Source organism: Crotalus tigris, unplaced genomic scaffold (assembly GCF_016545835.1).
Source record: "Crotalus tigris isolate CLP2741 ecotype Arizona unplaced genomic scaffold, ASM1654583v1 scf7180000024429.2167931701:2281839, whole genome shotgun sequence".
Lineage (NCBI taxonomy): Eukaryota > Metazoa > Chordata > Lepidosauria > Squamata > Viperidae > Crotalus > Crotalus tigris.
In genome coordinates this window covers 1,284,216-1,303,276 of record NW_024100596.1, presented here as the reverse complement: position 1 = coordinate 1,303,276, position 19,061 = coordinate 1,284,216, and the positions used below count along the sequence as shown (strand labels likewise).

General features: G+C 41.0%; 1 protein-coding gene across 3 annotated transcripts in view; it reads left to right on the top strand.

The window, feature by feature from the left end:
- The window catches only part of ITGB7 (integrin subunit beta 7), a 58,897-nt gene that overhangs the window by 10,550 nt on the left and 29,286 nt on the right, over positions 1-19,061 (top strand). For all 3 annotated transcript variants that reach the window (XM_039330574.1, XM_039330572.1, XM_039330573.1), the window contains exons 2-7: positions 3,003-3,090; positions 4,389-4,462; positions 13,880-14,081; positions 14,438-14,608; positions 15,790-16,031; positions 18,036-18,194. In XM_039330574.1, the coding sequence (XP_039186508.1) occupies positions 3,003-3,090; positions 4,389-4,462; positions 13,880-14,081; positions 14,438-14,608; positions 15,790-16,031; positions 18,036-18,194 (936 nt within the window). The remainder of the gene's footprint in view (positions 1-3,002; positions 3,091-4,388; positions 4,463-13,879; positions 14,082-14,437; positions 14,609-15,789; positions 16,032-18,035; positions 18,195-19,061) is intronic.

Below are 19,061 nucleotides of genomic sequence, written 5' to 3'. Positions count from 1 at the left end.
CCAAAGACCCTTCCAACTTTACTATTATTATTATTATTATTATAAGTTAAAATAAATAAATGAATAAATCCCAGAAGTAGTTAACAGTTCAGCTAACCGTTAATAGCACTTTCAAAACTTTTGAAAAGTTACAAATGAAATCTATATAATTTGCCAAAGACAACTGAATGGCAATACATGGAGTAGAATATCGTTAGGTTCTCTGGGCTAGATGCATTGGCTTACCTCAGAAACCAATAATTCTGAATATACTAGGCAATTTTCTTTTAAAGATTAAGTCAACAATTCAGTTTCACTGACAATTTAAAACTTAATGCAATTAAACATAGGTAATTCATGTAAAATCTGGGATATAGACTTGGAACTTCCCATTTTAAACAATCTGTGGCTTCAGATTTTTAACAATGTGAAATATATTTCCTATGATTTTAAAATTGAATATTTATCAAAATATTTTTTCCAGATTTATTGAACCCCTCGGGATATGTTTTAAAAGATTAGTTACTTTTATCTTGGAGATAAAATAAATTTGAAGATACATTAATAGGCATGGCTTGGTTGCCTTGCAGTGGTTGAATATTTTTTATCATGAATCAGATATTTAGAAAGAAATAAAAGGTTAAAGATGCTAATATTGTGTTAAACTATACTCCAAAAATTTAAAATTCCTCAGTATAGAATTTTATGTATGCTATACCTGGACTGTTGCTTAAAAGATCATCCACTATTGCTAGAGAAACATTTGTGTAGCCAAAAATGGCTGAACAATGTGGCACCCTTTGATTTTGTACCTTTATATCTTTTTTGATGTAAAAAAAAGACAGACTTGACAATATAAACCTGAGGTTCAATTTATTGTTTAAACATAGAATTGTAGCAATGTTCACAGAATTGTAATAATTGTTATTTGACTTGAACTTCTTTCATTTTTTAATTTCCTTTTTTTAAAAACTTGTATTTCTGTATTTCTCTTCTGTTTTGCAGTCCTAGCAAGGCAAAGAAATAATAATTTTAAGAAATTATTCTTAATATCTATGCAGCTAGACTAATTTTTTTTCAAGGAAAGAAATGGGTATGTTGAAGTAACAAATTTGAAAATTTGGTAGTGTGGCTCATGGGAAATGAGAGAAGTTTTCATTTCCAGCCAGAAGCTTATAGTTGTGGAGGCAATTCCAGAAATAGTTTCTATTAATCTGATTTTTGAATCTTAGGACAAGAACTTTAAATACAGTGTGATCCCTGATATGCAGAATACAATTCTCTTACTGATAAATTTGGGGTTGGTGAGGTTATAAATTATGTAACAGACCTTTTATTTAGCATATATATCCATGCAGTTCAAGCACTGCAAAAGATATCCAAGTGTTTTTCAGCGTTCCTTATAAAACAGGGAAAAGGAATACTTTTCTGGCTGAGTATTGGAAACTCTGAAGAGAAGCCAACTCAGCAGATGATAATTGTATCTTTTAAGTGCTTAAATATGTTTGTTGCTCTTAAAGCAGTTCCCTATAGTATTTTAGGGAAAATGCAGCATTTTCGCAGAGGAGAAAATAATAAAAAAATTAATCTGGTGAATATTTTAGTTGCTTTGATATGATTTCCCCCCCCCCCCTAATTTTACTTTAAATTTTGTTTTGTTTCTACTTCAGCTTTGTGGAATGTTGAGCAACGATTTAGCTAATTGTTATCTGTGAGAGAAAAAAAATCACTTCTTTCCAAAAATACTTTGAGTAGAAACAGTTAGGGTGGAGTATTTTTTAGCTTTGATTTGCTTTGACCCAAGTCATAAGAATAACTTTCCATTATATTTCCTAACTCTATCTATGAAGAAAATGACTCAAAGCAGGCAAGTCACTTGCTTGTTTAAAATGTATATTTTGACTCATTAGGTTGTGCAGAAAAAAAAACATGTTGAAATACAGTTTTGCATCATTTCATTAATTTCCCAGTGTATTAAATTCAAGCCGGGTGGTGCAGTGATTAGATTACAGTATTTCAGGCTGACTCTGCCCTCTGCCAGAAGTTCGATCTGACTGGCTCAAGGCTGTCTCAGTTTCCATCCTTCCGAGGTCAATAAAATGAGGACTGTTGGGGGCAGATTGTTGGGGGCAAAAGGCTGACTCTGTGTAAACCATTTAGAGAGGGCTGTAAAGTACAGTGGCTATTAAAATTATATGGCAATGATAAGCATGAATATGACACTATTGTGAGTGAATTCATACAAAGGATGCAACAGTGCTAAAAACCCTTCCATTCTATAGCAATTGACCTCATTAGCTCAATGCTTTTTTTCACAATATGGCATTCTGGGTGGCAGCATAGAGAATATTGTATGTGTGCAACAATTGGGAGAGAGAGGGAGGAAGGGAAGGAGGGAGGGAAGGAGAGAGAGAGAGAGAGAGAGCGAGAGAGAGAGAGAGAGAGAGAGAGAGAGAGAGAGAAACACAAAGAAAAAGAAAGAGAAACACAGAGAAAGAGAAAGAGAGAATTCACAAGAACTTGCCAGTCTTTGCATTTCCAGATTGTAAATATATCCATGGACCTCAAAATGGGATAGATAAATTCTTAAGAAGCTACCTGAAATTGGGTTCCTTTATATTTATAAATCATATTTATAAAGCCAAGCAAGTCAGAATATCTTTAGTCTCTTTGGATGGGACAATTTGGCTGCTTAATCCAGTATAGTCAACTTTTATTGGCAAGTCCCTCTGGGTTTTCTAGCAGAGATTTTTATTTCAAAACTTTGATACTTTAAAAAAAAAAAACCCAACCCTTTAGATGTGCCATGGATTGGGACTTTCATATGCAAAACCCATGTTCAACCACTAGATTTTAGACCCTCCCCCAAGCTTTGACTGCAACAGTGATCTTAACATCTTGCTCTTTGGGTGAGGAAGAAAGCCATTTAAAAAAAATCTCTCTTTGTCTTCTTTTCTTTCTTTCCCTCACTCCCTTTCTTTCTTCCTTCCTTTCGTTTCCTCCTTCCTTCCACTACTTTCCAGGCAATGCTTTCTGATGGATGGACTGTGAGTCTGGGGATTCTGCTTACACTCCAAGGAATGACGTGCGGGGAGAAGATAGCAGAGACTGGTAATGTGGGGGCCCGTGTGGAGAGATAAAAGTTCTAAACTTTGTCCATATTGCAGTTCTATATTGACTTTGTTGTATGTATTGGTTCTGGATTCACTGCTCGCCATGCAATGATACTGGCCTGTTCCATTGTTTGTTCAGGTGACTTTGAGACTTCCAAGATGGAAAGTCATGTTGAAAGAGATGATCAGTAAAGAATGTTGGCAAATTGGAGTAATTGCCATATTTATTGGCTAAGGATAACTTTTGCATTATTATTGTATTTGGAGGGAGAGGAATTTAGAATCAGAAAAGGAGAAAGTCTAGAGAATCTAGGAACGAGTCTAAGGAGACTTTAGTGGAAGACCTCACTAATTGTTGTCCATGGGCCACTAAGACATACATCACACCACCCAGAGTCGCTGGAAAAATAAATAAGTCATAAGTTCATTTATTATGTGGCTTGGATGCTAAATCATTAAACCCTTTCAAAGGCAGATTTCTGCTTGCAAGACTCACTGGCAATCTGGACCCTGTCGCCTGGGGTAGACCGGAAGCTTTCATTTAAATTATCCCAGTTATCATTTAAGCTTTTATTTTCAATCATCTGAAAGACAGAAACAACTCCCCCCCCCCTCCCCCTCCTCCTCCTCCTCCTCCTCCTCCTCCTCCTCCTCCTCCTCCTCCTCCTCCTCCTCCTCCTCCTCCTCCTCCTCCTCTTCTTCTTCTTCTTCTTCTTCTTCTTCTTCTTCTTCTTCGTCTTCTTCTTCTTCTTCTTCTTCTTCTTCTTCTTCTTCTTATTCTTCTTCTTCTTCTTCTTCTTCTTCTTCTTCTTCTTCTTCTTCTTCTTCTTCTTCTTCTTCTTCTTCTTCTTCTTCTTCTTCTTCTTCTCTTTCTAGATACCAGGATGAGAAAAATGAAAAAGGTTTTGTCTGACAAACCTATACTTACTGTCTTATAGGATTTAGCCTAGAATGAACCAATTACTCGCACACCTATGATATAAATTATATAAATATGTAACATAAATATATACAAAACAGTGCCAGGCAGCCATCTTAGAAGGGCCATTCTTTGGTAGTTCAGCTTGCCACTAGCTGACTAACAGATTGAAAATCCTATGGGCAGCCCAATGCCACCTGACAGATCCTCACTTTAGGGCTTCTTTAGGAAGTGAATCCAAAGAAGGAGATGGAGTCTGTGCAACCTTATGGATTTTTGGAAAGTAGAATGAGGAAGGGAGAACAGGAAAGAGAGGAAGAAAGACTTGGTGGGGAGAACGACAGGCCTCATTGTGGTCGCTTGTGTTTCCTTTTCAGGATCCTGCCAGCCTCAGCCTTCCTGCCATGAGTGCATTCAGTCCCACCCCAGTTGTGCCTGGTGCAAGCAGCCGGTAAGTCCTCAGTCTCGTGAGCCTCTCTTGCCATTCATCCCCCCCCCCGTCCTGTTTCCAACATCGCCTTAGAAGGACTCGGAAGGCATTTGTTCTAAGACCAGCATCCAGACGGGGTCTTTTGTGGCTAAGAGGTAGCCTGCAGCCCTCTCTTCTCTAGCCAGCTAAGAGGTGATGAAGAGAGCATACATTTCTAGCAACCTGAAGCAAGAACATTGTTACTGGAACCTGCCGCCTTTCTGCCTTGTATCTCTTCCTTCCCAGTGGCTCACTGATTTGCCTCTTGAGTAGTCACACTGAGTTGGAAGGTGAACCTCAAGGAGGAATCTTTGGGCTTTTGAGTCGAGGAGTTCTTGGTGAAGCCAAGCCAGGCAGCTGCATTCTTTTGCCCAAGGTGCAAGATTTCCTTGAAGGCAGCAACATCAGCAGACAGCAACTGGCAAGGTTGTCCTCTGATTCACCCCTTGCCCTTTCGGTCTCAGTTGATGTGTGAAGACTTGAGTCAGCAAGACTCAACAGCAGCTGCCCACTTCAGGCAACCGTGGGAAGTTGGAGGCTACCAAAGTACTGTGATTCTTTGGCTGGCTAAGTCTTTCTTCTATGATTTGGATTTTCATCATCTCTTTTGGAGATGTTCTTCAAATGAAGCACAATAAGAAGAGGCAATGGGACAGGCACATTTTTTTCTCCAGCCTTGACACCTTAGTGAGAGCCATCCTGATTCCTCTGCATTATCTGCTCTTCCCTGAACCCACTCTAGCCCCTCCAGATCAGTACAGACAGTCCTCGACTTACAACAGTTCATTTAGTGACCATTCAAAGTTATAACAGCACTGAAAAAATGTGACTTGTGATCGTTTTTCACAGTTAACGACTTTTGCAGCATCCCCAGGATCACATGATCAAAATTCAGATGCTTGGCAACTGGTTCATATTTATGACCGTTGCTGTGTCCCAAGGTCATGTGATCCCTTTTGCGACCTTCTGACAAGCAAAGTCAATGGAGAAGCCAGATTCACTTAACAACAGTATTATTAGCTTAACAACCGCAGTCATTCACTTAACAACTGTGGCAGGAAAGGTCATAAAATGGGGCAAGATCAGTTAACAAATGTCTCACTTAACAACAGAAATTTTGGGCTCAGTTGTGGTCAAGAATTTCCTGTACTCAGTTCCCCCAGAATCTATTTACACCTGCCACCAAAAGAACCTTCCAATCATGAGCATGTTTGCAAAGTATTGTCTGCAACAAAGTAGGACCAAATAGGGTAGGGGTAGGCAACGTTGGCTCTTTTATGACTCGTGGACTTCAACTCCCAGAATTCCTGAGCCAGCCATGCTGAGGGAAAAGGGAGAGTTTCCAAGCCGAGCCATGCTGGCTCAGGAATTCTGGGAGTTGAAGTCCACAAGTCATAAAAGAGCCAAGGTGGCCTACCACTGAAATAGGGTGAGCCCCCCCCCACTTGCATGTTCCTGTATTATGTGTTATTGCAAAGGAGAGATTTTTCAATGATATCACTACACATGCTCAGATGCTGCAAAAGCACATTTTGTTCTTTGCTCCCCAGCACAAAAACAGGCTGGCTAGCCCAGACAGTTTGGTTTCTGCTGAAACGAGATGGCTGCTGGCCTTGTTTTTGCCATCAAGGCATAATTTAAAATGCCATTATTTATTTATTTTAATCCTTTCTAATGGATTGTTTTTTTAAAAAAAGAATATATCAGGGAATCAAGTTATACGAGCTGACTTTACTGGCTGTAATGCAGATGTCTTTAGTTTTGGCCTTGTGTACCTGATTACATCTGCCTGGCAAGCCCAAATTCATTTATTTCATTTGCTTTCTCCATGCATGTAGTGCCATGCATGGGGAAAGCTGGAGATGCTGCACTTGTGCTTAGCCTACAGCTGTATGAGATCAACAGACAGGAAAAAATAGGCAACTTTCCTACTCAAAGTATCATTGTCTAAAAATAATGCATCTAAGAAGCAAGACAATAGGGCAGGGCTTTCTACAAAGCAGGATTTTTTCCATTTGTCTGTGGAGATTCTCAATCATCCAAGTCATGATTGTCTCACGGGTGCTTTTCCAAAAAGGCAAGTGGACTTTCTTGATTTTTTTTTCCCTTTAAATTGTTTCACCTCATCCAAGAAGCTTCTTCGGTTCTGAAGAAGGGATGAGAAGTAAAACGTTTTCAAGGAAAAAAAACAAGGAAGTCCACTTGCCTTTTGGAAAAACACCTTTGGGACATCTTTGCCTTTTCTTCATTCATTCCTGTCGTCTACCACCGCTTCTTCGCCTATCTTTAAAAATACTGGATTAATATTAGAGAAATACTTCTGAATGCAAACAGAGTACTATCACTGGAGAACAATAGCTAAATTCATATTTGTGTTGAAGAAGTAGAACACCCTCAATCCCATGTTGGAGGAGCATGTTCAGATAATATTTTTTATAATACCCCAATCAGTTTGATGTAATGTTTAAAGGCACTGGGGAACTGGGAGACAGTGAATTCTAGTCCCATCTTGGGCAGCTGGGTAACCTTGGACCAATCACTCTCCCTCAACACTAAGAAGCAGGCAAGGGCAAACCATTTCTGGGGAGAGGAGGGAAACCTGGCCAAGAAAATTTCACGGATTTGCTCAGGCAGTCTCCAAGAATTGGGCACAACTGAGCAGAAAGGGGGGGGGGAGTTAATTACAGGTATTCCTTGGCTTATGACCACAATTGAGCTCAAAATTGATGTTGCTAAGTGAGACATTTGTTAAGCGAGTTTTCCCCATTTTACAACTTTTCTTGCCACAGTTGTTAAGTGTTTCATTGTTGCTAAGTTAATAACATGATTGTTAAGTGAATCTGGCTTCCCCTCCCCTCCCATTGACTTTGCTTGTCAGAAGGTCACAAAAGAAGATCACCTGATCCTGGGACACTGCAGTCGTCATGAATATGAACCAGTTGCCAAGCATCCAAATTTTGATCATGTGACCATGGAGAGGCTGCAATGGTTGTAAGTGTGAAAAATGGTCATAAATCACTTCTTTTCAGTGCCGTAACTTTGAACGGTCACTAAATGAATGGTTGTAAATCGAGGACTATTTGTACTTGGCTCCTCCATCGCTACGTTCTCCTTACCAGCTCCCTTTCTTGAGCACTGTATAAAGAACCAGGAGAGTGGAAGTTTTCAGCCATACAGCTTCAAGACAAAACTTGAAGAACCCCCAGCTGACATCTCTGTTTAGTTCAGGTTCTCTGTGCAAGAGGGATGCAGGGCGTGGGGACTCTCTTTGGGCGAAATAATCTCCTAAAAAATTGCACCACCATTTCCACAACGAAGGCAGCCCTGATTCCGCCAGAAGTAGCCCCACCCGCCTTGGGTAAAAGAGTCACTGCGATGGCCGGAAAATCCCCCAGGTGCTACTCTGGTTGCCATGAAACAACTCACCACATCCTGCCCAACTGCTTGTCTGTATTGTGTGTTTAACTACTATCTTTCGTGACAGTATCTCTTAGGACCAGACCATCTTTTTGTGGTTGGTGGTACTTCTGAGGACTTTGAACAGTGTCAGTGTAATGAAGTGTTGTGTTCAGCAGGGCAGGCCTGAAATGTGGGGCCCCTTCTCATTGCCTTGAGGGGCTTAAGGGCTTCTAAAAGGGAAAAAATAAGGAGGTTAAGCTGGTCACAGGCAGCAACTTTTAACTGTAAGCTGAATGAACACCTATGTTACTGAACATTAGTTCTTTACTGCCAAATGTCAGGATACTGTAAACACGAGAGTTTTCCTGTGCTGGGTGCAATGCTTTGTCAGACCTGAATTGGGAGGGGGGAAAACTCACCTCCATTAGCCAGGTGGTAAAGCAATGATTATACCTTTAGAGGGGTTTTTTTTTTACAGTCCTGAAGCTTTTGAACTGTTTTCAAAAGGGGGAAAAGAATTCACTGGAGTTTTGCTGGGTTGAATAACTTTACACTCTGAAGAGATAAAAACTATGATGGATCCTCACCTTGATTTTCTTCCTTCTGTTTCTCCATCTTCCTGGATATGTTTAATAGATATCTTTAGCTTTGTGCACAGTCTTGTTTTACAGTCACTTCAAGAGGCAGGGAAATACTGAATGCAATAACCACCGTATCTTGATATATATATGCCTGAGGAGACAAAAAAATCCATCTCTTGGAAAGCTCTTTTAGATCTCTGAAGCATTCCAGGTACATCCTTGGACAAAATGAAACAGGAGTCACAATCACATTCTTTCAGACTGTAGTAGGTAGTCCTTGTCCTACAACACTTAATTTAGTGCCCTTTCAAAGTTACAATGGCACTGAAAAACGTGAATTATGACCGTTTTTCACAGTTACGACTGTTGCAGCATTCCCATGGTCATATGATCAAAATTTGGACACTTGGCAACTGACTCATATTTATGAGGGTTGCAGTGTCTTGGGGTCAGCTGGACACCTTTTGCAAACTTCTGACAAGCAAAGTCAATGGGGGGAAGCCAGATTCTCTTAACAACCATGTTACTAACTTAACATCTGCAGTGATTCACTTAACAATTGTATGAAGTAGTATCCATCAGACTTCCACATTCTTCTGCTGCTCACTCTTAAAAAATAACAGATCTCTTTTAGACCTTCAGGCAGCCTCCACTTTTTCTACTTTTAGAAGAGGGCTGAAGACACTCTCTTCATCTGGGAGAAAGAATATGATATTTAATTGTGATCTTCTAGAACTGACATGAGCTGGAATCAAGGGAACACTGGCAGGCAGACCTCTTCTTAGAAAATTTCCCAGTAGAAGAAAAGTACAGTAGGTTGTCATCAGCTAGTTAAGCAATATGTTCCAAAAAACAGTAAAGTATTCTGCCTTCAGTCCAGATCTATGGAAAATAGAACATAATTGGATTTCCTGGCCTGCAGCTTGGATGTTTTTAGGCAGGTCTTCCATGTAATAATAATAATAATAATAATAATAATAATAATAATAATAATGGAGTTTGGCTTGGACAAATGTGCCACACTTACTATCAAACAAGGAAAAGTAGTGAAAACTGAAGGAATCAAGATGCCCCATGAAAATAACATTAAGAGTCTGGATGAGGAAGAGTATTACAAATACTTGGGTATCCTTCAAGCTGACAACATCAAGCACACTGAAGTCAAGAAAAAGATTAGAAGTGAATACATCAAGAGAGTGAAGAAGATCTTAAAGTCCAAACTCAATGGAGGAAATACCATAAAGGCAATCAACACCTGGGCAATTCCAGTCATTAGGTCCACAGCTGGAATAGTGGACTGGACTCAAGCAGAACTAAAAGCAATGGATAGGAAGACCAGAAAAATAATGACAATGAATCATGCCCTTCATCCATGCAGTGACATTGACAGACTTATCTACCAAGGCAAATAGGTGGGCGTGGAATGCTACAAGTACATCAGATGGTTGAAGAAGAAAAAATGGCTTTGGAAGAATATCTGAAGAACAATGATGAAGATGCACTGAAATTAGTATATCAGGAAGGCTTACTGACTACTGGAGAGACCAAACTGACCTACAAGAAAGACCAAATGAAGAACAGAATAGAGACATGGGAAGACAAAGCACTACATGGACAATACATTAAAAAAATATTAACAAGACCTGGCAATGGCTAAGAGCAGAAAAATTGAAGAAAGAAACCGAGGGACTAATTCTGGCTGCACAAGACCAAGCCTTAAGGACAAATGCATATAAAGTCAAAATTGAGAAGACAGCAACAGACCGTAAGTGCCGCCTATGCAAAGAAGCTGAAGAAACAGTGGACCACCTGGTAAGCTGTTGCAAGAAGATTGCACAGACTGACTACAAGCAGCGGCATGACAAAGTAGCAACAATGGTGCATTGGAAGATCTGCAAAAAATATCATTTGCCTGTAAGCAAAAACTGGTGGAATCATAAAATAGAGAAAGTCATAGAAACTGATAAAATTAAACTGCTCTGGGACTTCAGAATTCAAACAGACAAGCACCTGCAACATAACACCCCAGACTTAACAATTGTCGATAAGAAAGACAAAAAGTCTGGATAGTGGACGTGGCAGTGCCTGGAGATAGCAGAATAGAAGAGAAAGAACTGGAGAAGATAACAAAATACAAAGACCTACAAATAGAAATAGAAAGACTGTGGCAAAACCAAGCAAGGGTAGTACCAATAGTAATAGGCTTCTTGGGTGCAATCCCAAAACAACTGGAGCACCACTTGAACACCATTGGCATTGATAAATTTGCTATTAGTCAATTGCAAAAGGTGGCCTTATTAGGAGCTGCTTCCATCCTGCAACGATATCTGTAATACCATCAAACATCCACATCTGCCTATCCCAGATCCTGGGTAAGGACTCGATAGGTAGACAAAATGCCAAATCCAGTCTGAACATCTGGCTGACTGTGTGATGATCAATAATAATAAAGTTGGAAGGGACCTTGGAGGTCATTGAGTCCCCCCTGCTCAGGCAGAAAGCCTTATACCATTTCGGACAAATGGCAGTTCAGTCTCTTCTTAAAAACCTCCAGTGTTGTTGGAGCATTCACCGCTTCTGGAGGCAGGTTGTTCCATTGGTTAATTGTTCTAACTGTCAGGAAGTTTCTCCTTAGTTCCAGGTTGCTTCTCCCCTTGATCAGTTTCCATCCATTGCTTCTTGTCCTGACTTCAGGTGCCTTAGAGAATAGCTTGACTCCCTCTTCTTTGTGGCAGCTCCTGAGATATTGGAACACTGCTATCATGTCCCCCCTCGTCCTTCTCTTCGTTAAACTAGACATACCCAATTCCAGCAACCGTTCCTTATATGTTTTAGCCTCCAGTCCCCTAATATTCTTCTGCTTTTTATTCTTTCTCTTTGAACTAAATTAAATTTCACAGAATGCATGGGATGTTAAAAGCCAGCCACTTGGGGGAAGTGAATGTTAATTTGCAAAATGAAGCAAAACGCTGCATCTTGGAAATCATGATTCTAGACAGCAAATCAGAAAATTACCTAATAGTGAAACTTGGTTTCATAAACATCTTTGCTTAAATGATAAGAGTGCTGAGTAGCTTTCAGGAGTTATGCTATCAAAGAAAAAGAGAGAGAGAGAGAGAGAGAGAGAGAGAGAGAGAGAGAGAGAGAGAGAGAGAGAGGTTCCCTGAGGATGGGCTCCAGCACAAGTCCGAAGTTTGGAAGAATAAATCTCTGATCCTTATGACCGACTCAGATTGGATCCTGCATTCATTATTCATTTTATTATGTCCTATTTATAGTCACGATCTTGTATTGCCTCATGTTCAGGACCAGAAGGAGCATGATAGCTAGAAATAAGGCACCAGTCCAGAAGTCAAAGTTTATAACCTGCCTGCTCAAAAAGCAGGTCAGTGGAGCGATTAAAATTCAGCATCTTGAGAAGAGCAACTTAAAACTTAAAAAAACACCACTTCCAATTAAAACTATTGCAATGAGAAGGGTTTATAAATGCAGCAGGGTTGTGATCATCTTCTTGGAAGAGGTGAATGTGAAAGAGGACGGCATGTCTTCTTTAAGAACAAACCCTACTGTTAGAAACACAGAGCCAAAATCAAAACGGTCTGCATTTTTACATACAAGGAGACAAAACCTACATGACTTTCCAAGTAAGAGTGATTTAATAACCTAGCTTTAGAGCAGTGTTTCTCAACCTTGGCAACTTTAAGAATCCCATAGCCACCCCTGGGGAAATCGGGGAGTTTAAGTCTTAAAAGTCATCAAGGTTGAGAAACACTGTTTTAGAAGTTTTGCAGAGAGGCTTTGGAAAAATAGAGGAAGAACTTGTGAATTTTGACACTGACTGAAAGACAGGTGAAAGGAAGGAACTGCTCTCCATGGCCACCAAATTGCTCCATCAAATAGATGGCAAACAAACATGTATCACTCTGCTTAATGTGGAGCATTCAGCCTGATACAGAATTACACATTCCCCAATCAGATTTGATTCTTTTAAAATACATACGTAAGTAATCCTGGCATGGGCACAGCAGTCATCTCCTAACAGGAAAAGGGGGGCAACCTGTGCCCCCCCCCAGCCCTCTGAGGCTTAGAATATGGTACCTGCAGATGGGGAAAATCCTCTCTATCTTCCAGTGCTCTTTTTCCCCCTCTCCCCACTGCCAAACTGATAAGCAAAGGAGGCCACTTCCTATCGGGTTTATTGCAGTGGTCTCCTGTTTCTCTAAGTGAAAAATACAGAAAAAAACCACAGATCCAACCATAGCTCTGCTTGCCTTTTAAACTCTGCAGGAGCCAGATAAGTTAACATTCCCCACCCATCTTTTCAAAGACGGTGACACTAGCTTCTCCATAAGACAGAAACAACAACACACTTGCCAGGCCCATGTCCTTGCAGGGGAATGGTACCAGCTCTTAGACCTCCTGGGCATTTCAACTTCCTGTTTCTTGCCCTTCCTTGTGCTAAGTCCCTGCTGAATTCAAAATTATGATAAGAACAATCTCTCCCCCCCCCCCCCGATTCTGTTATCTTCTTCTTTGGTCAGCAGTAGCAGCAATGGCAAAGGATGACGGCTCCATTTTGAAAGGGATTGGGAATTTCTGCCTGCCTCTTCCATCACTCCTAATGAAAGTATTATAGTCATCATTTTCTTGAATGCAAATGAAGGTTGTTAGGAGATATTTTGGACACCAGCTTTCTTCAGATCTTGAGAGGACATAAATTTGGGTATAAAGCGCAATACCAAGCAGATTAGAATGATTTTTTTTTTCATCTATATCTGTTTGCCCATGGGTCACAATGGGTCGGACACGACTTCGCAACTAACAACAAAACTTCTCCACTTAAGCTTTCTTTCTTTCTTTCTTTCTTTCTTTCTTTCTTTCTTTCTTTCTTTCTTTCTTTCTTTCCTTCTCTCCCTCCCTCTCTCTCTCTCTCTCTCTCTCTCCCTCCCTCCCTCCCTCCCTCCCTCTCTCTCTCTCTCTCTCTCTCCACACATTCTGGAGAGAAATTCCTTGAGGATGGATCCCAGCACAAGTCTGAATGTTTGGAGGAATAAACCTCTGGTCCTGGTGACTGACTCAGATTGAATCCTGCAACATTATCCTGGGATACTATATTTGCTTTCGTTCGTAAATAATGAATGTCCTAGTATGAAATTCCAGTTCCCTCTAATGAATGTCAATGCCTATTTTCTGTTTTGCTGTTTGGGAATGTCTCTAAAAACCATTGCATTAATCAATCAAATCTTTATTACGGTCATAGACAAGCATACCATTTCATTAAGTTTCTATTCCCCTGGTTTGAAAGCATTGGGAATTGAGTTGGAAGAGCAACGTCCCATTGCTCTTCTGCTATGGGAATTCAGAATGGTGAAATACCACAAGACAGCACTGCAAATAGCCACCTCCTCATTCTTCCCAGGATTTTGTGCAAGCAGGAGAGTCTGATGCAGAACGTTGTGCCCCTCGGCCAGAGCTGGAGCATCGTGGCTGCCTTCCAAGTGAGATCATGGATCCCCAAGGCAAGCAGCATATTTTGGAGGACAGGCCTCTGAAAGATAATATGTACCATGAAAACATCATTCAACTATCACCTCAAAGAATTGTTCTTCAGCTTCGGCCTGGTAAGTATCTTTATTGGAAAGACTCTCCAGACTGTGAAGAATCTGAAGAGCACTGGGTTGCCTGATCCTAATAGCTTGCCAATAGGAAGTTTCCTCCCAATAAAAGAGAATATTTGTAGCTCAGGGTTGAAATGAAGGTTCCTTGGTTCTCTCTGAGCTTAGTGGTTTTCTTGCACATTACCCAAACTAGGTAACAGCATCAGCACTGATGATGTTACCTAGTTTGGGTAATGAAATGGCTGCAAGAAAACAACCAAGCTCAGAGACCACCAAGGAACCCTCAGTTCTCCCCATCCCTTCCCAGGCCAGGTACATCTTCTTCCCTTCCTTCCTCCCTTCTGATTCTGTCCCTGTAGGAAAAGAACAGAGTTTCACTGTCCGCTTCAAACGGGCTGAAGGTTATCCTGTGGACCTCTACTACCTCATGGACTTGTCCTACTCCATGAAGGATGACCTGGAGAAGATCAAACAACTGGGAAGTGACTTGATGGCGACCCTGCGCAAAGTTACTACCTCAGCGAAGATTGGTATGTAATGAAAACTCTGAACAGGGAAATACCAGAAGGTATAGGAAGAGCATCATAGTTTAGTGCAAGCCTTAGAAGAAAAGATGTAAAGTATTCCCAACAATACATGTAAACTGGAATTATTTTGATTTTGGACACATTTATTTTAATATTTTTTAAAATATTAATGAGGATACCTTGGCTAGTATCTGAATTCTTTATCTTTACTAAGGAAAAAACTTTGCATCCTTGCTAACTTGCACTTACCTAAAAGTTTTCTTTATAGAGCCACATATTAGGCTTTTGTACTATTTTATCCCTTGGATGAGAATGTTTTCTTTGTAACTCTTGTAAACTGACCTGAACATTGCAAATTCATTTGAACTGTTAGGTTTGCTTGTTGCATTGTGGTGGCGCAGTAGTTAGAGTGCAGTACTGCAGGCTACTTCTGCTGACTGCCAGCTGCCAGCAGTTCAACAGTTTGATCCTGACAGGTCTCAAGGTTGACTCAGCCTTCCATCCTTCTGAGGTTGGTAAAATGAAGACCCAGATTGTTTGGGGGCAATATGCTGACTCTATAAACCACTTAGAGAGGGCTGTAAAGCACTGTGAAGCGGTATATAAATCTAAGTGCTATTACTATTGTGCTCTCTCTCCCCTCACTCTTTCCCCTGAGGTTTTTTTTAATGTGCACAGACTTATTCTAAGTCTTGCCCTAGTTTTACTGTGCATCCCACTTTTGTATCAACTCCTTGGTAACTGTATGTCAGCTTTCTCAAGTAGACCAGCAGGAAACACGACCAGATAAACTAATACTACTTTACTATAAAGCTGTATTAACAGACTCTTGCATGTGTAAAGTACCATTCTCCTGCCATCTCTTTTAAAGCCTGAGAACCTAAGGAAGCTCCCTTCTGAGCCTGTTGCCCCGCCCACTATCCAGCTGTGGGCTATGCTCTCTTTTATCTGACTGTTCCCTAGGTGGCCTCTGTTCACCCTGTCTCCCAAAGTCTTATCCATGTACTTGTAGGAGGTTGTAAAGCCCTCAGACTGGGGCTTAAGGGCAACATGTGGGCCTGGTGACTAAAGTTGCCCTCCATCCTAATTTTAGGACTATATGCAGAAGAGAAATAGTAGGAATTTATAAGCAGTGTTTCAATGTATACACAGACTGAGGAAGACAGAAGATCTTTTCATTGCAGGGTTTGGTGCCTTTGTAGACAAGACGGTGCTGCCTTATGTAAATATGGTTCCTTCCAAACGGAAACATCCCTGCCAAAACCCAAAGGAGAATTGCCAGTCGGCGTTCAGCTTTCGGCATGTGCTCCCTCTCACTGAGAACGCCAGTGAGTTTGAGAGCAGGGTCAGTCAGCAGGGCATCTCTGCCAACCTGGATTATGCAGAAGGAGGCTTTGATGCTATTATGCAGGCAGCCATTTGCAAGGTGAGTGTAGCAGAAGCCCTGAGCACACAGTCTCCAATAACAATGAGGCACCTGCTGGCAAGGTACCTCCAACCCAGATGTTTGTAACCTTCTGTCCTTTGAGATGCTTGTATGAATTGTGCCCATGTTGCTCTATGCTAGGGAGAACGGTAAGAAAAGTCCCATCCTAATAAGGCTTTTTCCTTCTCCATTTTCACAATTTATCCAGGATTTCAACTTTCAAGGTAGGAATACTAAACCTCAACTGATTAATACCATTAACTTTTCTGTTTTCATAACCAGCAGAACAGTCCTGCCAGAGCAGACTAAACTATGAATTAAGCAGGATTGATTCTTTCTTTACTCAGCTTCCCTGGATGGCACCTTTTCTCTTTCTTTTCAGTGCTGAGAGAAAAAATGAGAAAGAAACCTCTTTCTCTAGCTGCTTTTTCTATACCATGTCAAACTTTATAAACTTATTTCACCATTATATGTGCCCCCCCCCAAAGCTTGGTAACAGGTTATATTTTACCACTTCATACAAAGTTGTGACTGTTCTTTTCCTACAGCAAAATCAGGAAGTTCTCCAAGAGTTCTCACACTTCTCCCAAAGAATGATTTTGATATTTTTCCTGTAGAAAAGAATACATGCCCTTCTTCCTTGCTCTGGACAACTCTTAGGCTTTAAAATCCACTAGGCCAGGGTTCCCCAGCCCCTGGTCCCTGGACCAGCACCAGTCTGAAGCATGCCAGAAATTGGGCCATGCAAACAAGCGAAGCCCCATCCATGGGATGCAGGCAGTACCCAAAACCATGCCCCTTCCAGTCCAGGGAAAAATCTCTCTCCATGGAACCAGTCCCTAGTGCCCAAAAGGTTGGGGCCCGCTGCACTAGACAGCTACGAGCCCAGGATTCTGTAGACCAGATCAACTTCCTTCCTTCCTTCCTTCCTTCCTTCCTTCCTTCCTTCCTTCCTTCCTTCCTTCCTTCCTTCCTTCCTTCCTTCCCCCCTCTCTCTGTTTTAAACTTTCTTATCTATTCCTTGTTAGACTTTCCAACAGACTTTTTATGAAATATTTTTTTTATTGAAAGTTTTTGAATTTTACAAAATAAATTCCTTCCCCCAACCCCCCACCCTCCCATACCCTCCCCCTCTCCCCAAACCTCCCATACCCTCCCTCAACCTTCCCAGAACTGAGTACAGAAATATTTTAAAACCTTTAAATATCATTTTTTCCTTTGTAATTCAGAAAAAAATGTTGACTCGCCAAGTGGAATTATCATATCCTACTGCTCAGATAATCTCTCTTTAGCTGTAAATTAATTACATCCAAAGGTGTTTAAGAAACTCAGGCATGCATGAATCTTGTATCCCTATAAGCTGCATTACGTCTGTGAACTTGATTAATAGCCCTTGACTCCCCACTGCTCAACTCTTGAGTCAACCACAAAACCCTCAGTTTCTGCCATCTCTTCATGAGGAGCAGTTGTACAGAGTGCAAGTAGGCGATCTCACTATCTCTCTTTACCCGGAAAGACTGCACTGGCTATCCACATCCGCAGCAATGGCATCCTGGCATCAGGGATGTCAAGTCCACCACAGATCCTCAACCAGAAGCCATTCCTACTTTTTCTCAATCCAGAGATCCTCAACCAGAAGCCACTCCTACTTTTTCTCAATCCAGAGCAAAATTTCACACAAATTTCATTGCGAGCCCACAGTCTGATAGTTCAAACTTTGGTAACTGCTGTATTAGATTTGTTTGCTGCTTTCTATATTTTCACTGGGAAATCCTATTTTCTAAAAACTATACTAAGTGACAAAATCTGAGGTTTGGTATTGGTAGGTCTAACAGATCTTGAACTTTGATCCGAGCTTTATTCAAATGCTGTCTTGACCTCTTCTGAATATGCAACACTCCTGAGACATGGCTAAGGAGTATTCAGAATGAAAATATTGATGAAATTGGAGCTGCTGATTTGAATGTGGGAGAAACCATCTGACCCTTGCTCTCTCTTTTGCAGGAGCAGATTGGCTGGCGTAATGTGACAAGTCTGCTGGTTTTCACTTCAGATGGCACCTACCACACTGCAGGGGATGGGAAATTGGGAGGGATCTATATGCCCAATGATGGCCTCTGCCACCTGGATGCCAATGGTGTATATAGCAAAAGTCACCTCTACGTAGGTTTCCTTCTTAGCTTCTTGAAAAACTACTGGGATTGCTTAGAAAATAAGTGAAAGTGCAGTGTCTACAACACCAAAACCTGGGACTCTTGGGGGTGCTGAACAATTCAGTGGCACAATCTTCTCAAAACCTGGTATCTTCTTGGATATTTTGGATTTTAACTCTAGTTGAAAGAGGAATTCTGGCAGTCGGTCTCAGGCATCTGAAGAACATCAATTGCAGGATTATTGAAGCAGAATCCAAATCCTCTGACCCAACTGGAATATGGAGAGAACAAAGGGATTGCAAAATCTCCCAGTCCCTATTGATTGAAATTCTGTGGGAGGGAAATGATGAGGAAGTGTGGAAATGCTTGGGGCTGTGAAATCAATGGGGGAAGGAAGAACAGGGAGAAAGGTAAATGTGTAGACCAATGGGTGATTTGGATGGCCTACCATGCCTATGTCTGGGGTTACTGAATCCATCACACAACTATCAAACATGTTTTCCTCATAGCAATGTCTAGTTATTAGCTGAGGAAAAGAGAACGAATATTAGTTGTACTTTACAATGTTATGAGCAATAGCATTGGATGTAAGATTATTTGTTGAAATAGTAAGTAACCAAGAGCCCACTAACAACTCCCATTAGCTTTAACCAACACAGTAAAAAATAAAAGACAATGAGAATTTATTCAAATCTGGAGCATGTCAAGTTGCCTAACCCTGGCTTACTCTTTGAGCATCTATTTAGCCCTTCATTAGGTAATGGGATCATTGTCACCAACAATGGTAGCTGTATATCTGCCTCCCCACTCCAACACTGTATATTCTACTGAGCTCTAGATCAGTGGTTCTTAACCTGGGCGATATTGCCCCCCAGGG